A 14,933-nucleotide genomic window follows, 5' to 3' on the forward strand; every position below is an offset into this window, starting at 1 on the left:
GAAAGAGTATGTGAAGATCTCCCGATCTCATTTCGCAAAATTCTGGCTTCGTCTTGTGAAATTAGTCCACGTCGCACTGCGAGCGATGAGCGGGAGTGAGTCAGGACCTGAGCCGCAGCCGGCTGGCTCCAGCTCTCCCCTCCGAAGCCCCAAGGTTGGGAAAAATCTGGGACAAGTATTTATGGGTTCAGTGGTGCAGCTGAGGAGCCAGCAACGCAAGAGCAAAACACGGTGTTATTTGAGTTGCATCTGCAAAAGCAGTTGCTGTGGCTCTTTTTTTTTTTTTTTTTTTTTTTTTTTTTTTTTTTTTTTTTTTTTTTATGAACAATTTAGATGTATTAAAAATAACATTTTATAAAAATAGAAGAGCAAGCTCAAATTTATCCCATAGTACTAAAAGCACAACTCCTGTTGGCATAAGGGGGACAATGCAAGTATACACACAGGACAAATTTGACCCAAACACGGCAAATAAATGGGTGTTTTATTTGTGCTTTAAGTACAGCAATGAGCAATTAAGCCCAAAACTTCAAAGCTATGAAAGCCACTAACTCCCACTGAAGTCAAAGCGAGATAGAAACGTGAAGTCCTCTGAGGCTCTGTATTTTAATGTCTCAAATGCAGATCAAATATTTATAACTATTGCAATCTAACAAGAGTTCAGCCTGAAAATTTCACTGCAATCTCTGAAGGAAACGGATTGGAACAATTTCAGTTAATTATAAACAAAGACTGCATTTTGAAACCCTTGCTCAGGTAAAGCTCCCATTGCCTTCACCAAATAAAACCAGCAAGATTAAGTAGATAAAAATAAAGCCAATTTGACAGTAGAGGATATTTATCCACTACAGCTACAACACTCTGTAGGAAAGCGTGGCATGCTCCGTAATTGAGTGGTAAGTTATCTTTCATATTGTATTTTTCTTATGCAATTTATTTCACAATGATTAAATCAAAAATATAAGCAATGAACTTACCCAAATTCTTTGATCAGGCAATTGGAACTGGGAGCAAAATTGAAACAAAAACAACACATTATTCCTGCGTTGGAACCCTCATTGCAATCAATCTACTAATTAAGATTTTATTTAAAGATACTAATTAAAATGTTATTCCAAATGATTTGTTGCATCGGGGTATTCTCTCCCTAAAAATGCAATCCTTGTAATGGCAAATTATTGTGAAATACTGTTAAATGATCTAATTTTCATAGCTTTCGGGCCACTGCCACCAGGAGGAATTTTGCCCAGGCAGGGACAGGGTAAGGACTGTGGGGTTTGTGTCTTTAATCTCTACTTCAGAAACTTATTTTAAAGATCCATCTGTTGGCTGTCGTATTATCCAGTTAAAAAAGAAATAAATAAATTCTTGCTTCATCAGATGGTGCATTTCAGAAATAAATTTACCTACAGAAACACAAACTTGTAGGACGCAAACAATAATTTTGTTCATATTTTGCACGGATAAATCCTGCCAACAGAAAATGAAAACTGGCAGTGCACTCCACACCTGCATTTTTACAGGGGTGAACAGAACCATAAAGGAAAAATAGCTTTTCTGCAAGCCGTTCCCCAGTCCTCTATAAATACGGAGCGAGATTCTGCCTTTGCAAACAGGAGACTCCTTTCTATTAAAGTCAGCACAAAAGCAGATTTTGGCATTTACTCTTTTGACAGGACATCTGATGGTGGTTTAACATTTTTTTTACAACGTATTAAGAGTGCATGTTACACTCATGACCTTTTGCATCCATCCATCTCACACCAAGCTAAAGACATTATCCCTAGCAGCTCGGTAAGTGATAAAATGAAAGCCAGTCTTTACCATAGATTATTTTTTTTTTTTCTATCACACAATGAGAAATGCGGAGGAATGGGCCAAAAGGCATAAAGTGCACATGCTCCCGTGCATGTGTTCAGCCATGCAGGTGCACAACTATCCTCCCTCCTGCCCGAGGGTGCCGGCTCTGCCCCACCTCAGCACGGAGGTGGCACCCGACACCTCCTGATCACACTGACGGACTTAGTGACCATGGGACCTTCCATAATGGACCACTGGCAACTTCCTCGGGTACCAACAATAGATTTAACCAACTCTTTATAAAAAAACATGAAGGTTGAAATCCCGACATCCTGCCTGCTAATGGCAAAACACCCAATGTCTCCATTTCACCTTGCACGCCTCCACCACCCTCCCATTAACCCTCCTCCAGTTCCCCACGTAACTCAGTCATACAACACTACCTAGAAGAATATCCAACTCCTTCCCTGCCCACCACAGCCAAACTCCTAACAGTGCCTTTTCCCCAAACAGCCTCCTTTCCCACCCACCCACCACACTACCTACTGCCGTCATCAGACCAAAACCTTCAGAGCCCCTTGATCCAACTTCACTAAACGGCATCAATTTATACCTTCTGAAAAGCCAGCTAGCACCAAGCAAAATGGTGCCATTTTTTCCATCCATACAGCACCTAAAATGCCCTTCCTGAAATAATTTGCTATGAATTTACAGCCCCTTAGCTGCTCTAACACAATCACTCATTTGACGGAGAGGAACCAGCCCAGTTTTACACCAGGGGACACAAAGCGGATTGAGCTCCTATTTGCGTACTTGTGCGTTAGTACTATCTGCTATGGAATGGGAATTTTCACTCATTGCTTTGCAACTTCAGCGAATAAGGTAACTCAGCAAGACACGCTGAGCTGCTAGTAAATCCTTTACACAAATACTCAATAATTTTAATACTTAATATTCCTTCACTTCCTACAGGCACTGGAACTGGAACGGAGTGTTTTTCTGCACTCTCCACCCAAGCAACAGCATTATGTTTGTGCATCTGCAACTGTGTATGCCACCAGCTGCTCCTCCCAGTTCTCCAGAAGTCCCATATTTCAGAAGAAATTCCATACAACTTCGGACACAACAACTGTTGCCTTCATTGGAAAAAAAAGAAAAACTACTAACAACGCAAATTGTAGCAGATTATTGGCAGGGTTTGCCCAGGAATCAGAGGAAGATGAACCAAAGACAGCAGCTCCCGCTTGCGTGCTTAAAATACAAGACCTGTATGGGGTTTCATTATTAGGATGAAACTTCCCATAGTCAGCAAGGCGTTCAAATTTGCAAATACCACAGAGCATTTTATTTTAGGCATGAGATTTAACCCAAATTTTTAGCAAAACCTCCTTAGGCATGGAGGAGGACAAAATGAGGGCACAGCGCTGTTGAAGAAAAGCAACGTATAGTTTGCATACAGGTTCTCTTTCTACATACACATTGCAGGTGTTACACCATTTTAGGGACACCCTCCTCAATTTTTCTTCTTCAGCAAATAAGCAGAAGGATTATGGCCTATGAACAAGACAGCAGCCCTCTCATATAGCGTGTCTTCAGGCACGGAGGAGCGGGGATCCTACAAAGTCACTGCACACACTATAGCCCACAACTGCTCCCTAAAAGAGATGGAGCATTTGCACTATGAGACTTGAAAGCATTGGGTGGAAGGTTTTATCTCTTTTCTAGAAGTCCTTAAATATTGATGGGATGCTCAGCTTTGCTGGCCCGACTTTGAATCTCCAGTGCCTCCTTGTAGTCAATATTGACTCCACCACAACAGCCCAGAGCATGGGAGAGTGCTGAAGAGGACACGGGTAGCTGCAAGCTACGCTACGGTTTTGGAGGAACACGGTTCTAAAACATACATGTAGTTTGTATCTGGCTTCCTCTATAATCAAAACATGTTGTTTCATCTGAAAAACATCAAGAAGCTCAGAACAATGCTTACGCTTTTCCACCACAATGGTACAGCAAAATCTGTGTGGTTTAGGAAATCCAAAAATGACTAAGACTGCATTCATTTCTCTGCACCTGCTTTGAAGCATCAACAGGCTTGTTTACAACATCAAAATTCCCAAAATACTTACTTGTGGATGAAACAAGAATCCCGGGGAAGGTCTCAAGTATTTCTCTTTTAAAGCTTCCAGTGGGTCAGTTAACTTTCTTTTTTCTACTCTGTAAATGTTAAAATTAGATTTGCTTGTGATGAGTCAGTCTCAGATATTAATAATTATACAGCTACTCATGTTTAAAATAGTCAATTATATACATCAAGTAATTTGTTTCCCAGAGATAATGGTAAGAGATAAGGAAGTACAGTCAACCCTCAATTCCCGCATACGACTCATTACCGCGGGTGAGGGCTGTGAATCGCCATTAAAGGGAGATTATACCATTTACATAGGAAATAATCCCATGTCAAAAGACCGGTAATAATTATAGTAAGAACCGATGACTAACTACCGAGCGCTTTTATGAAGAAATAAGGCAACTGAGTGTGCGCTCCACTCAGAGGAGAGGAATTCAAGGCAACAGGAGCGTTGAGCAATGGGTCCCTTCTCGTCTGGCCATGCGAGACATCGCAGCCGCCGTTCTGGAAACCTCTCCTGGTGCACGGCCGTGCACAAGCAGGGCGAGCAAGGCAGGCTTGCAGGAGCACACCGAATCCGACCGCAGCACAGATTGCGATCAACTCATACGGGCATTTAGGCAGCGTGGATAATTCAGCAGCAGTGCGGAAATTCGAGGGTTTTGCTTTTTCTGTTACCGATGTGTATGGTTTAAAGGACGGATCCTGTTGCCCGTATGTAGATGTAACTCTTGGCAAAGGAAGGCTCAGTAACAACCGGCCTCGTGCTACACTCCCAGAATTTGTACAGATTTCATTAGTTTGTAATGCAGGACCATAAAACACGGATCATTATTTCCACCGCTTCAGGCATTTAAAATCAGTATGACGCAGAGAAAACCTATGGTCTAATACAGATATCAATCTGGCATGAATAAAACCATCTCAGTAAATAGCGTCATATCCTGTTTCTTCATAACGCATACCTGTTGTCTTATGCGAGAGCATTCTCCAGTAACTTTGCCCACAGCATTTCTTTTTCAGATAAAGTAATAAATTAACATAATTTACATGGCAGTAGCTTTTTTTTTTTTTAACAATAGGCTGTAAAATCAGTCATTTATATTACAGACAAATATTTTTATGGCTAATATTTCTCTAAACTAATTTAGATGCATGACTCGGGCTGGTTACAGACATATGAGCAGAAAGGCAAAGGGCAAAGAGGGGCTGATGTTCACAGGACGGAGGTGAAATCCAGATCCCAGTGAGATCCGTCTCGGCACTACTGGGAAGCACCGAGGGGTCAGGATTTTACCACTGGTTTTTAAAACCTCAGCTCACTGACAGTGTCTGCTTGTGCACCCGTTGTAGCCAACAACAAGGCTGCCACTGGTTTCATAAGGTAAATCCGACCAATTAGCCCACTGGTTAGGCTTTGTACACACAAGGGCAGTGCGCCTTCGGTTATGTTAATGAAATGCCTCGAGAAACCAACCCATTGCTCAAGTCAGTGAAAAAAAAGGCAGAAATCCCTCTCAGTTTCCATACTTTTTATACACCTTCGGACAAATTTGCTTCTTTGTTGTACTTGTGAGATCCTCCTGTTTAATTCAGGAGGAACTAAAATGGCGGCGTACAACTGGCACCCTGGTGAGATGTTCTCTAACTGCCAGGGTAGGCAGAGGGCAGCCAAGGTAAGCGGGCAGCATTTTGGAAGAAAGGGAATTTGGGGCACGCCAATGTCGACAAATACACAGTAAATACACACTGATGTATTAAAATTCAACACTGATGCCAATTTGTTTATGGGTAAGAGAACATACTCAACTTCTGCACGTCAAGCTGCGCAGGTTAAACTAATGACACACTGCAACGAGGGCAGTCATGAAGACTTGCTAATTGCAGTGTTACCAGACCTGGGGTTCGCTCTCAGCAGCTCAGGTTGAGGTGGGGGGTGCAGGTCAGCATGCAGCCTGGGCCACCCCATGGGATGGGACGGTGGGATGACCCCTCCAGGGGTGGTGGGAAGGGGACGGGGCCGTCCCGCAGACCTAGCTGCCTGTCCCAAAGGATGCCAAAAGGCAGCAGATAGTCCGTTACCTGTAAATGGGGTCCATAAAGAACGGAGTGGGCCTGGCGTGCTGCAAAGACTCCGAAGCTTTCCTTTGCTCGAGGTCGCCTCCTTTCTTTTCTCCAAAGACGTGGTTTTTCCGAGGCTCGGCTTGTTTTGTGCCGCTGGCTCGACTTCTGCTGCCCATGCTGAGATCTAGAGGCTGGTCCTGGCTGGCCGCGGAGGGGGCCGCTGGCTTTGAGGGTATGGGAGTAAGTGGCTTCTCCTCCTTACGCTTTATGGTGAGGTCAAAGGGAGACTCAGAGCTTCCCTTTGGGATCTTCTTTATTTCACTGGGTGATTGGGGCTCCACTTTCAGGGGTAACGGTCTCAAGTCTCTATCAGGAAATGGATACATTGATTGAGAGAATGCTGGAAAAAACGGGAGGGGAAACATGGAAGGGTAAGGTAAGGCTCCGACTTTTTTGTCTTGCAGCCCCACAAGTCCTGTTGAACCAAAGTACTTTTCAGCAATAGAAGCAATAGCCTTTATAGAATCATTCACCGCTCCTGACACCGCAGTCTGCTCCTCTAAGGATGGTGAGAAAATGGAATGATTGCTGTGGTCTTTCTTATTATTTATTGAAGCCAGGCTCTGCAGAGAGCTTACTTTGTCTTTGAACATTTTACCATTTTCTTTAAATTTCTCTTTCTCACTTTCAATGTCACTTTCCAGATCAGAGCCCGAGGTGGTTTCCAGGTCACTGCCACTGGGGGTACTGACATCGTCAAGGTCAAGGTCACTACTCTCTGACTGGTCACTGAGTTTCTCATGCGGCCTCTCTTCAGAGGACCTCTCTGGTTGAAGCTCCACTGGCTTATTCTCCCCTACTGATGGTTGCTTATTTAGTGCCTTCAAAATATCCTGGGTGGCTGGCAGTATCTGAGGATTTGTCATGAGGGGACTTTGACTTTTGTTTGTCTGATCTGCGCTCGGTAGTCCTTTAACAGGAGAACCAGTAGGTAGCAAAGGTGGCCTGTGGTACAAGCCTGAAGGAAACAGACCGGGGAAGCTAAAAGAAAATCCAGGAGCTGTTGGAAAGGTAAGACCAGCAGGATGCCTATTGGCTCCAAAATAGTCAGCAAGGCCCGGATTTGCATGATTCATATTAACCATGGACGTTTTATCCATAGCTGGGGTTCCAGGAAGTGAAATGCCTTGGCCAAAAAATCCTCCTGCTGCAAAATGGTTCTTGCCCTCACAAAATCTCCTGTGTTTATTTAAGGAAGACGTAGTGCTGAACATTTGTCCACAGTCTTTGCACTTGATTTGGGTTCTGCAATCAGCATGCATGCGCTTATGACGACAAAGGTTTGAAAACTGAGTATAGGATTTATGGCAGACCTCACCTGTATGTAAACACAACAACAACACATCTCAGGCTTTATGGTAATTGCCCCCACCCTCAAAATTTTGCAAATAACACCATTTTTTTACCCGCCAAATGTCAATTAGGAAGCCGTAAGGAGAAGTCTGGGTGCACAAATGTACAAAAAGTTATCATACTCTTCCAAAGCAAGGCATCCAAGCAGACAAATGTCTAAAGACAGCACCAAAACCCGCTTCAACAAAGCAGAAAAGGGCTGAAATCACTAAAAGACAAAGTTTCCTTGTTCGCTCTTTGTATTGCACAGTGTTGCATATTCGGTAACATCATTCCATATTGCATTAGCACCCAGAGCCCCACCAAGAGCCGTGGCTCGGTGCTGTAAGACTGTCCGAACCCCCGGTGCCCCTGTGCGAGCGAGCACCCTTGTCTTCAAATGACATCCATTTATGTCACTATTCACACATGGAAAGTTAGTCATTAAAATAAATACTTGCAGGACCAGACAGGAGATAGGCAGAGTTGCCTCACAGAGCTTTCAGTCTGCGAGACCACAAGGATGTGAAAGAGGTGGAGGAGGAGACAACCAGGTATTTCCAAGTGCATAACCTTATTAACAAACAACATTGTTTTCCACTTACAATTAGGAATTTAATCTCATGGCTGAGTAACCTCAGTCTAGTACTCTTATATCTCGAAAGCATTTCTCTTCGTGTAATGCATACAGTCCCTACAGGTGCATGCGACGCTGCAATTCTAAATTCCACGTCTTAATAACTTTACTAGTCTTAATGTTCCTTATTTGCCTCTCGCACATGAAAAAATACACTGTATTTCAACAACAATTTCCTTTAAGAACGCAGCTGTATTTATTTGCGTGCCCGATGCTCAAAACAGCTCGATGGACTTCCTTTCAGACTCCTCTGGGATGGGAATAGCTTCAGCCTCACAAGAGCAGCCTTGGAGAACGCCCGAAGCCACGGAGGGGAGAAGATCTACCTTGGGCTCCTGGGCCTGACCTGGCCTGTGACACTCAGCACGTCGGAGCACGGCTTCCAGCAACCACGTTCAGCAGCAGGAGGCTGGAAGGGGCGCCGGTGGTACAGGACGAGACACTACAGTCAGCAAATCATGTCATTGAAGCAAAGGGGATTTTGCAGGTCCCTAGATGTCTGGCTGCTACAAACCTTAGGGATTACCTTGGGGCAGCAACCAAGTTACGGGTCTGTACGTTAAAAGGCGGTTTGGAAAAGGATAACGCTCAGTTCTCCGGTGCCTTTTTAGGTCCCCTTTTGGCATCCTTTGGAAGAGCAGGGGCATCGGGCAAGTCCCCAAGGCTGCGCTCTGCCTTGTGCTCCTCTTTATGCTAAAATCTATCCGTACCTCCGCACTACCTTGCTTCTAACAGTATCAGCTCCAGCCTCATTTAAAAACAAGGCAGCAGAGTTATCAGCAAGCAGTGTTATCCCTCTGTAATAAATCCTTTTTTTTTTTTTTCCCAGCCAGGAAAAAGCATGTGGCCACTTTATTTTTATTTAATTTGTGTTATATCATAAGCTCTCATCTTTCACACATCAAAGCCACACAACAATGCACATTGTGTATTCTGAGGCCTTTTTAACAATCATTTTCATGATTTGAGACAGACTGACATAATTTACAATGGCTCTATTTTAAGCCTGCAAAGGAAACTGAATTGAATGTATCCCATCCTGCACTCTTGGTTCCCATGAACTGCAATCACGTCCTCTAACTTCCACTCGCACCGGGGCCCGCGCTAACCTTCCTGCTCCTCTAAATCTCTGCCCTTGAGAAACTTGACCACTTGTTGTCATCTCCTAACTGTTTACCTCTTCAGCAGGCAGCTTCATATCTCAGCAACAATGCCGCTATTGTTTGAGGGCCTGATCCTGCCTGATCCACCCGTTCCCTGTTCACATTCCCGTTGACATCCCTGGGACAATTTGTGGGGTAAAGTGTGCAGAATTGGGCCCAAACACAGGAAATTTGCAATGCGGTAATTCAGGAAGAACATTTGTTGCTGTGTATCAGTTACTGTTCCTGCTGGAAATCTTCATTCACAAGGAAAGATAAGAAAGAAAAGAGAGAAAACGAAAAGTAAAATTATAAAGAACACAAAAGATGGAAGAGAAAGGAGAAAGAGAGACAAGAAGGGAGAGGAGAGGAGAGGAGAGGAGAGGAGAGGAGAGGAGAGGAGAAGAGAAGAGAAGAGAAGAGAAGAGAAGAGAAGAGAAGAGAAGAGAAGAGAAGAGAAGAGAAGAGAAGAGAAGAGAAGAGAAAGGAAGAGAAAGGAAGAGAAAGGAAGAGAAAGGAAGAGAAAGGGAAAAGATTTCTAGTTCCTTGACTGATTTTCTCTGGATAAGTACTTTTGTTTCTTTTTTGGGAAAATACTTTATTTGTCTATTTAGCATAGAATTATTTTTTATTTAATATAGAACTATTTGTCATTTATTTGTTACAGTCTGAAGCTCTGATTTTTCTATTTTTAGCCTAATTGCAGGCATAAGGTTTCTGCTCCCACAAACGAAGTCACCTCCATACTTCACTGTACAGAATCCGGCCCCTGTTGAGGCCTTACACAAAAAACTCCCCCCGCTCTCATCAGGTTGACCAGAGAAACCAAAATTATACTGACCAAAATGGTATAACTTGAGTGACACATCCATAAGTTTGCACAAGCTTCATCTTGGATATTATGGACCAACTCCTCTCCTTACGTAAAGCAGGATAACGCTATCGACACTGACAGAGTTATGCTCAACATACAGCAGCAGATCATATATATTTTTCCAGAAAAAAAATCTCCAATGCATATATTTACAAGGCTAAGCTAATGTTTAATTAAAACCGAATCACGTTTGGGAAACTTTTGATCTTCTACCAGGTATTGTTGAGGGCCTGCTTCTTATTCACGTATTAAATAGACCACTGCACTCAGGTAGGCTGGAGTGGCAAGCGGGTGAGAAGGGGTGTATTGGCACAGGTTCGCTCTTCCTAAAGTTTGGGAAGTTCTCCCATAAAGAGCATCAATACATTATTAAATTATTCTTCTCCATTAATATATTCAAAACTCAACAGAAGTGAGAAATATTCTACTCCAGAGAAAAGCAAAAATACACACGTACAATTAAGAGATATACTTACAAATTATTAAGGAAGATGCAAACTAATCATTTGACTAAATATATTTTACCTCAGTTTTAAAACTAAATTAAACCAATAATGGCAATACCATTAAAATATGTAAATATTTATTATTATAATCTCAATCGAAAAAATAACAGTTGTACTGAGAACTTTACCTTTTTCAGCAGAAAAGTTATTTAAAACTATTTAATGAGGTGCTGCTTGCTCAAGGTCCCTCTTGCATTTGACGGGCGCTCTATTCAATCCATGGGCTCTCAAGGCTGGCAAAGAAATTTTAGGCCCAGGTCTGAAGCCTGTACTCCCCAGAGCAGTCTTACTCTTGGGGACCGTCACCTGAAGCCTGGGTGTAACAGGGCATCTGTGCAGCTCACACCCAATACCCAAAACCAGCGGATTTTGGAGGAGACTCCGTGCCTAAATCGATTGCGCCACTTCAACCTCTGTGGATATTCCCAGGAGCCAGGACTCCCCAGATAAGTTCATTTTATAAGATCTACCTCTTTTTCATCACAGAAATTTTATTTCCAAGTAAAGCTTTGCTTAAACTTTAGTAGATGGGTGGCGGTTATCAACTTTAATTGCTTCCACATATCAAAGCAACAGAAGCTGGGTTTGATTTCTCCTATTACACCTTATTACACACTTTAAATCTCAGCGCCATACTTTTACGCAACTAACTTGTAAGGGAAGCTTCCCTCCTTGCAGCTTTTATTGCTCTACAGACCCCGGGTTTAACACAAACTCCAAAGCTGGCTCCCAAACTGCCAAAATTCACCTCATGCCTACGCATACTCTGTCCCACGATTGTCTCTGGACCCCAAATTAGCCAGCAGTTAAGTTTGCATATTTTCTGCTTATTAAAAAAATTACTGTAAGGACTATTTTGAATATGTTCAGTCTATTATGGCATGTGGTTTCTATTTGGAGAGGCTGGAGATTTTGCGAAGGCAGTGAGTAATTACCTTAGTGTTGGTGAGTTTTCACTCAAGCTTGGGCGGTGTACTGTAATAAGAGACAGTTGCCATAAACAGAGTGGTACGAGTAAATCATGGTGTGTGGCCTTCTGGTGGAAAACAGATATCTCCTTTAGGTGACCCTACCTCCCTCCCATGGCTCAGCAAAGCCTACTGAACATGTGGTCTCCAAACCCTTTTGTTCTGCAATTACGTGGCTGTTACTCGTGGGTTGCTCAATGGGTTTTCATCCCTCACACTGTACGTATGAAGAATACTGGTTGCTGTTTTGATTTATCAGAATAAATAGTAACAAAGAGCATTGGAGAGCATCGTTTCATTTATGAGAGGTGCCACTTAGAGATTTTTCCGCAGGTCATTGCAACAGGACCATCAGAAGTTAGTGTTTTCTAATAACTGTAATCTTTAAGTGTAATTACTTAACCTGTAATCAGGTTTACAAATATTTATTGTTGGATCTAGTTATTTTCTCATGAAAGAAGCCAAAACCAAAAGTATTATCTAACCCTACGGCAGATACACAGACTGTGCATAAATGAGTCTTTCAAGCCAATACTCCTCTCCTTGAGGAAATACCTTAGCGCACGGTGGTCACTTTGTCCAGGTGTAGTGTTGATATTTTGGTAAATTATTGTTGAGAGCAGCAAAAGATTAAGAAGTTTAGCAGCCAATTAGGGGAGGTGGTAACAAGGTGCCTTTCAAGACACAGCAGATGCCTGAAAAGACTGTGGAGGAGATTAGCGCTACCAAGAACAATATTCTTGAATATTTTCTGCCTCTGCTTCCCTGGTGAAAGGGAGAGACAGCAACCTGCAACCCCCAGCTTCCCCCTCTCTTAGCAGGATCTCTCTCAGCAGTAAACACAACCCGTGAGACTTTGAGGATGCGATTTACAGCCCGGTACGGAGTCAGACCCACATCCGAGGCAAGTTTTATTGCTGGAGCAGCTGTTGGCAAAGATCTAATTGCTCAACTCAATACTTAAATTTGGGGCATGCAAAAGGGCCTCGAGGAGGGCAGCGTGCTCCTCAGGCTGAAATTCACCACCTCTAAAGTTTATTTTCCAACTTCAGCAAAAGTCACGGCATCTGCTGCGGAGACTCAGTGGCCCAAAATCAACTCCTAAAGCAAAGCCGCCTTCCAGGTACTGCTGGTTTTGCCTAATTCCCAGCGTGTCCTGACCGTGGTGGCAGCCTCTGCCACCCTCCCCCTGCCCACCCTGGCACTGCCACCCCCTCCCCGGGGCAGCAGGGCTGGATCCAGCACAGGGCACAGCACGGGGAGCTGCCGCTGGTGCGGAGGAGTGGGAAGGAGAGCAGCCAGCTCGGCACGGTGCAAAGCAAAGGCACGGCTCCTTCTTGCTACATCTCTCTCCCCACTCGCTCTTTGCATCTTTGCTCTTTGCCACGTGCGTGGAAAAACATCTCAGGGGCAACGGGTACGTTTATACAGCACTCAGGGTCTGCCTGAAAAGGAAAATCCATATGAATGTCATGCCTTGCATTGGACTACGAATTACCCAGCGCTCATTTCATAACTCGCAGCTCCCGTGAAGCCAGCGGGAAATTCAAAGGGAGCACAACACAACCTCCTGCGTCCGGATCACGCCGCTTTTCGACAACAGAAACAACACTTAACCGAAGACGTTTAGTTGAAGACTTACATATAAAAGGTTTGACACTGCTGTGGATGTGTTTATGCTGTTTGAGGCCTGAAGAAGTGGCAAAGGTTTTGCCACACTCTGGACAAGCGTGAGCACGAGCCCCAACATGCTGCGAACGAATATGCCTCTGAAGGTTGCTGGGGTCCGTGAAAACCTGCTAGGAAATGAGTACTGATTAACCAAGAAACTTGACCGCGGAAGAAGCCAGTTATTACAAAAGTCTTTTAAAATTCCAACCTTGGAGCTATTTGGGAGTATTTAAGACTAAAAACCGTGGCTGCGTGCTGCATCCCAGCCTCGCTAACGGGCATCACTGGGACGGGGCCTCAGTTTCCCAGGATCAGCCAAGTACTTGGTGGACCCTTTGCAGCCGCTGCAGCAGATGCGTTTGTCCCTGCCATTAGAAACTGTGCTTTTGGGGTTAGGGACTTCACAGAAAACGAGTCAAAACGTGGCTGCTTGAAACCTCTAAGCGTTACTGCAAGAGAAATACTTTATAGCAACAACTGAGTGCGTGACTGCAAGAAATCCTGTACATGACACAGTTCTAGCACCCAGGGCTTGGTTGCGTCTTACAAGTGTCAGCTCAATATAAAATTCCTATTCTTGCAGCAAATCTACTTAAAAATAACAAAGTCCTCATGCAAAAGGCATGGGAATGTGGTAAAAAGCAACACAGAGCACCTCATCCTACACAAATAATCTGCGCAGCAAGCCCGGTGTTGGGAAGTGATAGAGACGCTCTGGAGGTGAGATAGTTGTGCTCACTTAGCACAGCTGGCGCCCATCGCTACTTCTTATTTTGATTTATATTGCAGTAGTGTCCTGAAGTTGCTGGTCCCAACGCCCGGCACACAGCCTGGGGACCCGTCCGCCCTGCCTTTCCCCAGGGTTTCTTGCCCCTCAGTGGTCCTCTTACACCCCACCAGTGCTCGCAAGGCACCGAGCCCTGAGCTCGGGGATGCTCAGCATCCTGCATCAGCACTCAGTTCACACCCCACAGCCATTTCCAAATCAAAGAGGGTAGAAAAATAACGTATTAATACAGTAGAAGTGTAAACCCTTGAGAAACCGTCTGGAGCACGGCAGAAGCCTTACACCCTCCTGCATCCCAGCCCCACTTCCGTGCTCTCGAGCATCCAGAAGCACAAGAAGCACCAGGCAGCCTACAAATTCACTGTACCTTGGCACAGTTTTCACACTCGTAGTGCTTCCCGCTGTCATGTGACATTTGGTGACGTATCAAGTTGGACTTCCAGTTAAAAGCTTTGGGGCACTGGTCGCACTTGTACTCCCTCTCCTCGCTGTGCGACAGCATGTGCTTCTCCAGGCTGCAGAAACAGGAACAGGGCTCAGTGAGGTCTCACACACGTACGCAGGTTTATCAGAGATTTACAGATCAGCATAGGAAGAGGAGACAGCAGAGCACACAATCACAGAAAAAAAAATATTTTAAAAGCCCCAAAGGCCCAATCTTGACAGACCCAAGTCCTCTGAGTACCAGGCTCACCCCAGCCAGGAGGCAAAACATCCTCCTCCCCAGCAGAATAACACACCCTCTCGTGTTTTGCCAGGCCGCTCGCGAATGCTCCAGGAGATGCTGCTGCCATCGCTCCCTAAGGAGATTACTTCATACCCTTCTCAGTATTTCACTCTGGTCATTCTTCCCTGCAGCCTGAATTATTTCTACCTTATGACTTTCCCTCTAAACACACCTTGGTTCCCACCACCTGACATAACTCCACTCCTTTGATGGGAGTGAATTTTTCTCACAGCAGGA

General features: G+C 44.3%; 1 protein-coding gene across 4 annotated transcripts in view; it reads right to left on the reverse strand.

The window, feature by feature from the left end:
• The window catches only part of MECOM (MDS1 and EVI1 complex locus), a 193,949-nt gene that overhangs the window by 16,903 nt on the left and 162,113 nt on the right, over positions 1-14,933 (reverse strand). The window contains exons 5-9 of one of the 4 annotated variants that reach the window (XM_009884425.1): positions 14,337-14,484; positions 13,154-13,307; positions 6,011-7,370; positions 3,927-4,014; positions 978-1,004 (exon numbers count right to left, since the gene is read on the reverse strand). In XM_009884425.1, the coding sequence (XP_009882727.1) occupies positions 978-1,004; positions 3,927-4,014; positions 6,011-7,370; positions 13,154-13,307; positions 14,337-14,484 (1,777 nt within the window). Of the gene's footprint in view, positions 1-977; positions 1,005-3,926; positions 4,015-6,010; positions 7,371-13,153; positions 13,311-14,336; positions 14,485-14,933 lie in introns of all 4 variants that reach the window. The other 3 variants (XM_009884424.1, XM_009884426.1, XM_009884423.1) reach the window with 3 other exon arrangements.

The sequence above is a fragment of the Charadrius vociferus genome, unplaced genomic scaffold, assembly GCF_000708025.1.
Source record: "Charadrius vociferus isolate BGI_N301 unplaced genomic scaffold, ASM70802v2 scaffold104, whole genome shotgun sequence".
In the NCBI taxonomy this organism is placed as follows: Eukaryota; Metazoa; Chordata; class Aves; order Charadriiformes; family Charadriidae; genus Charadrius; species Charadrius vociferus.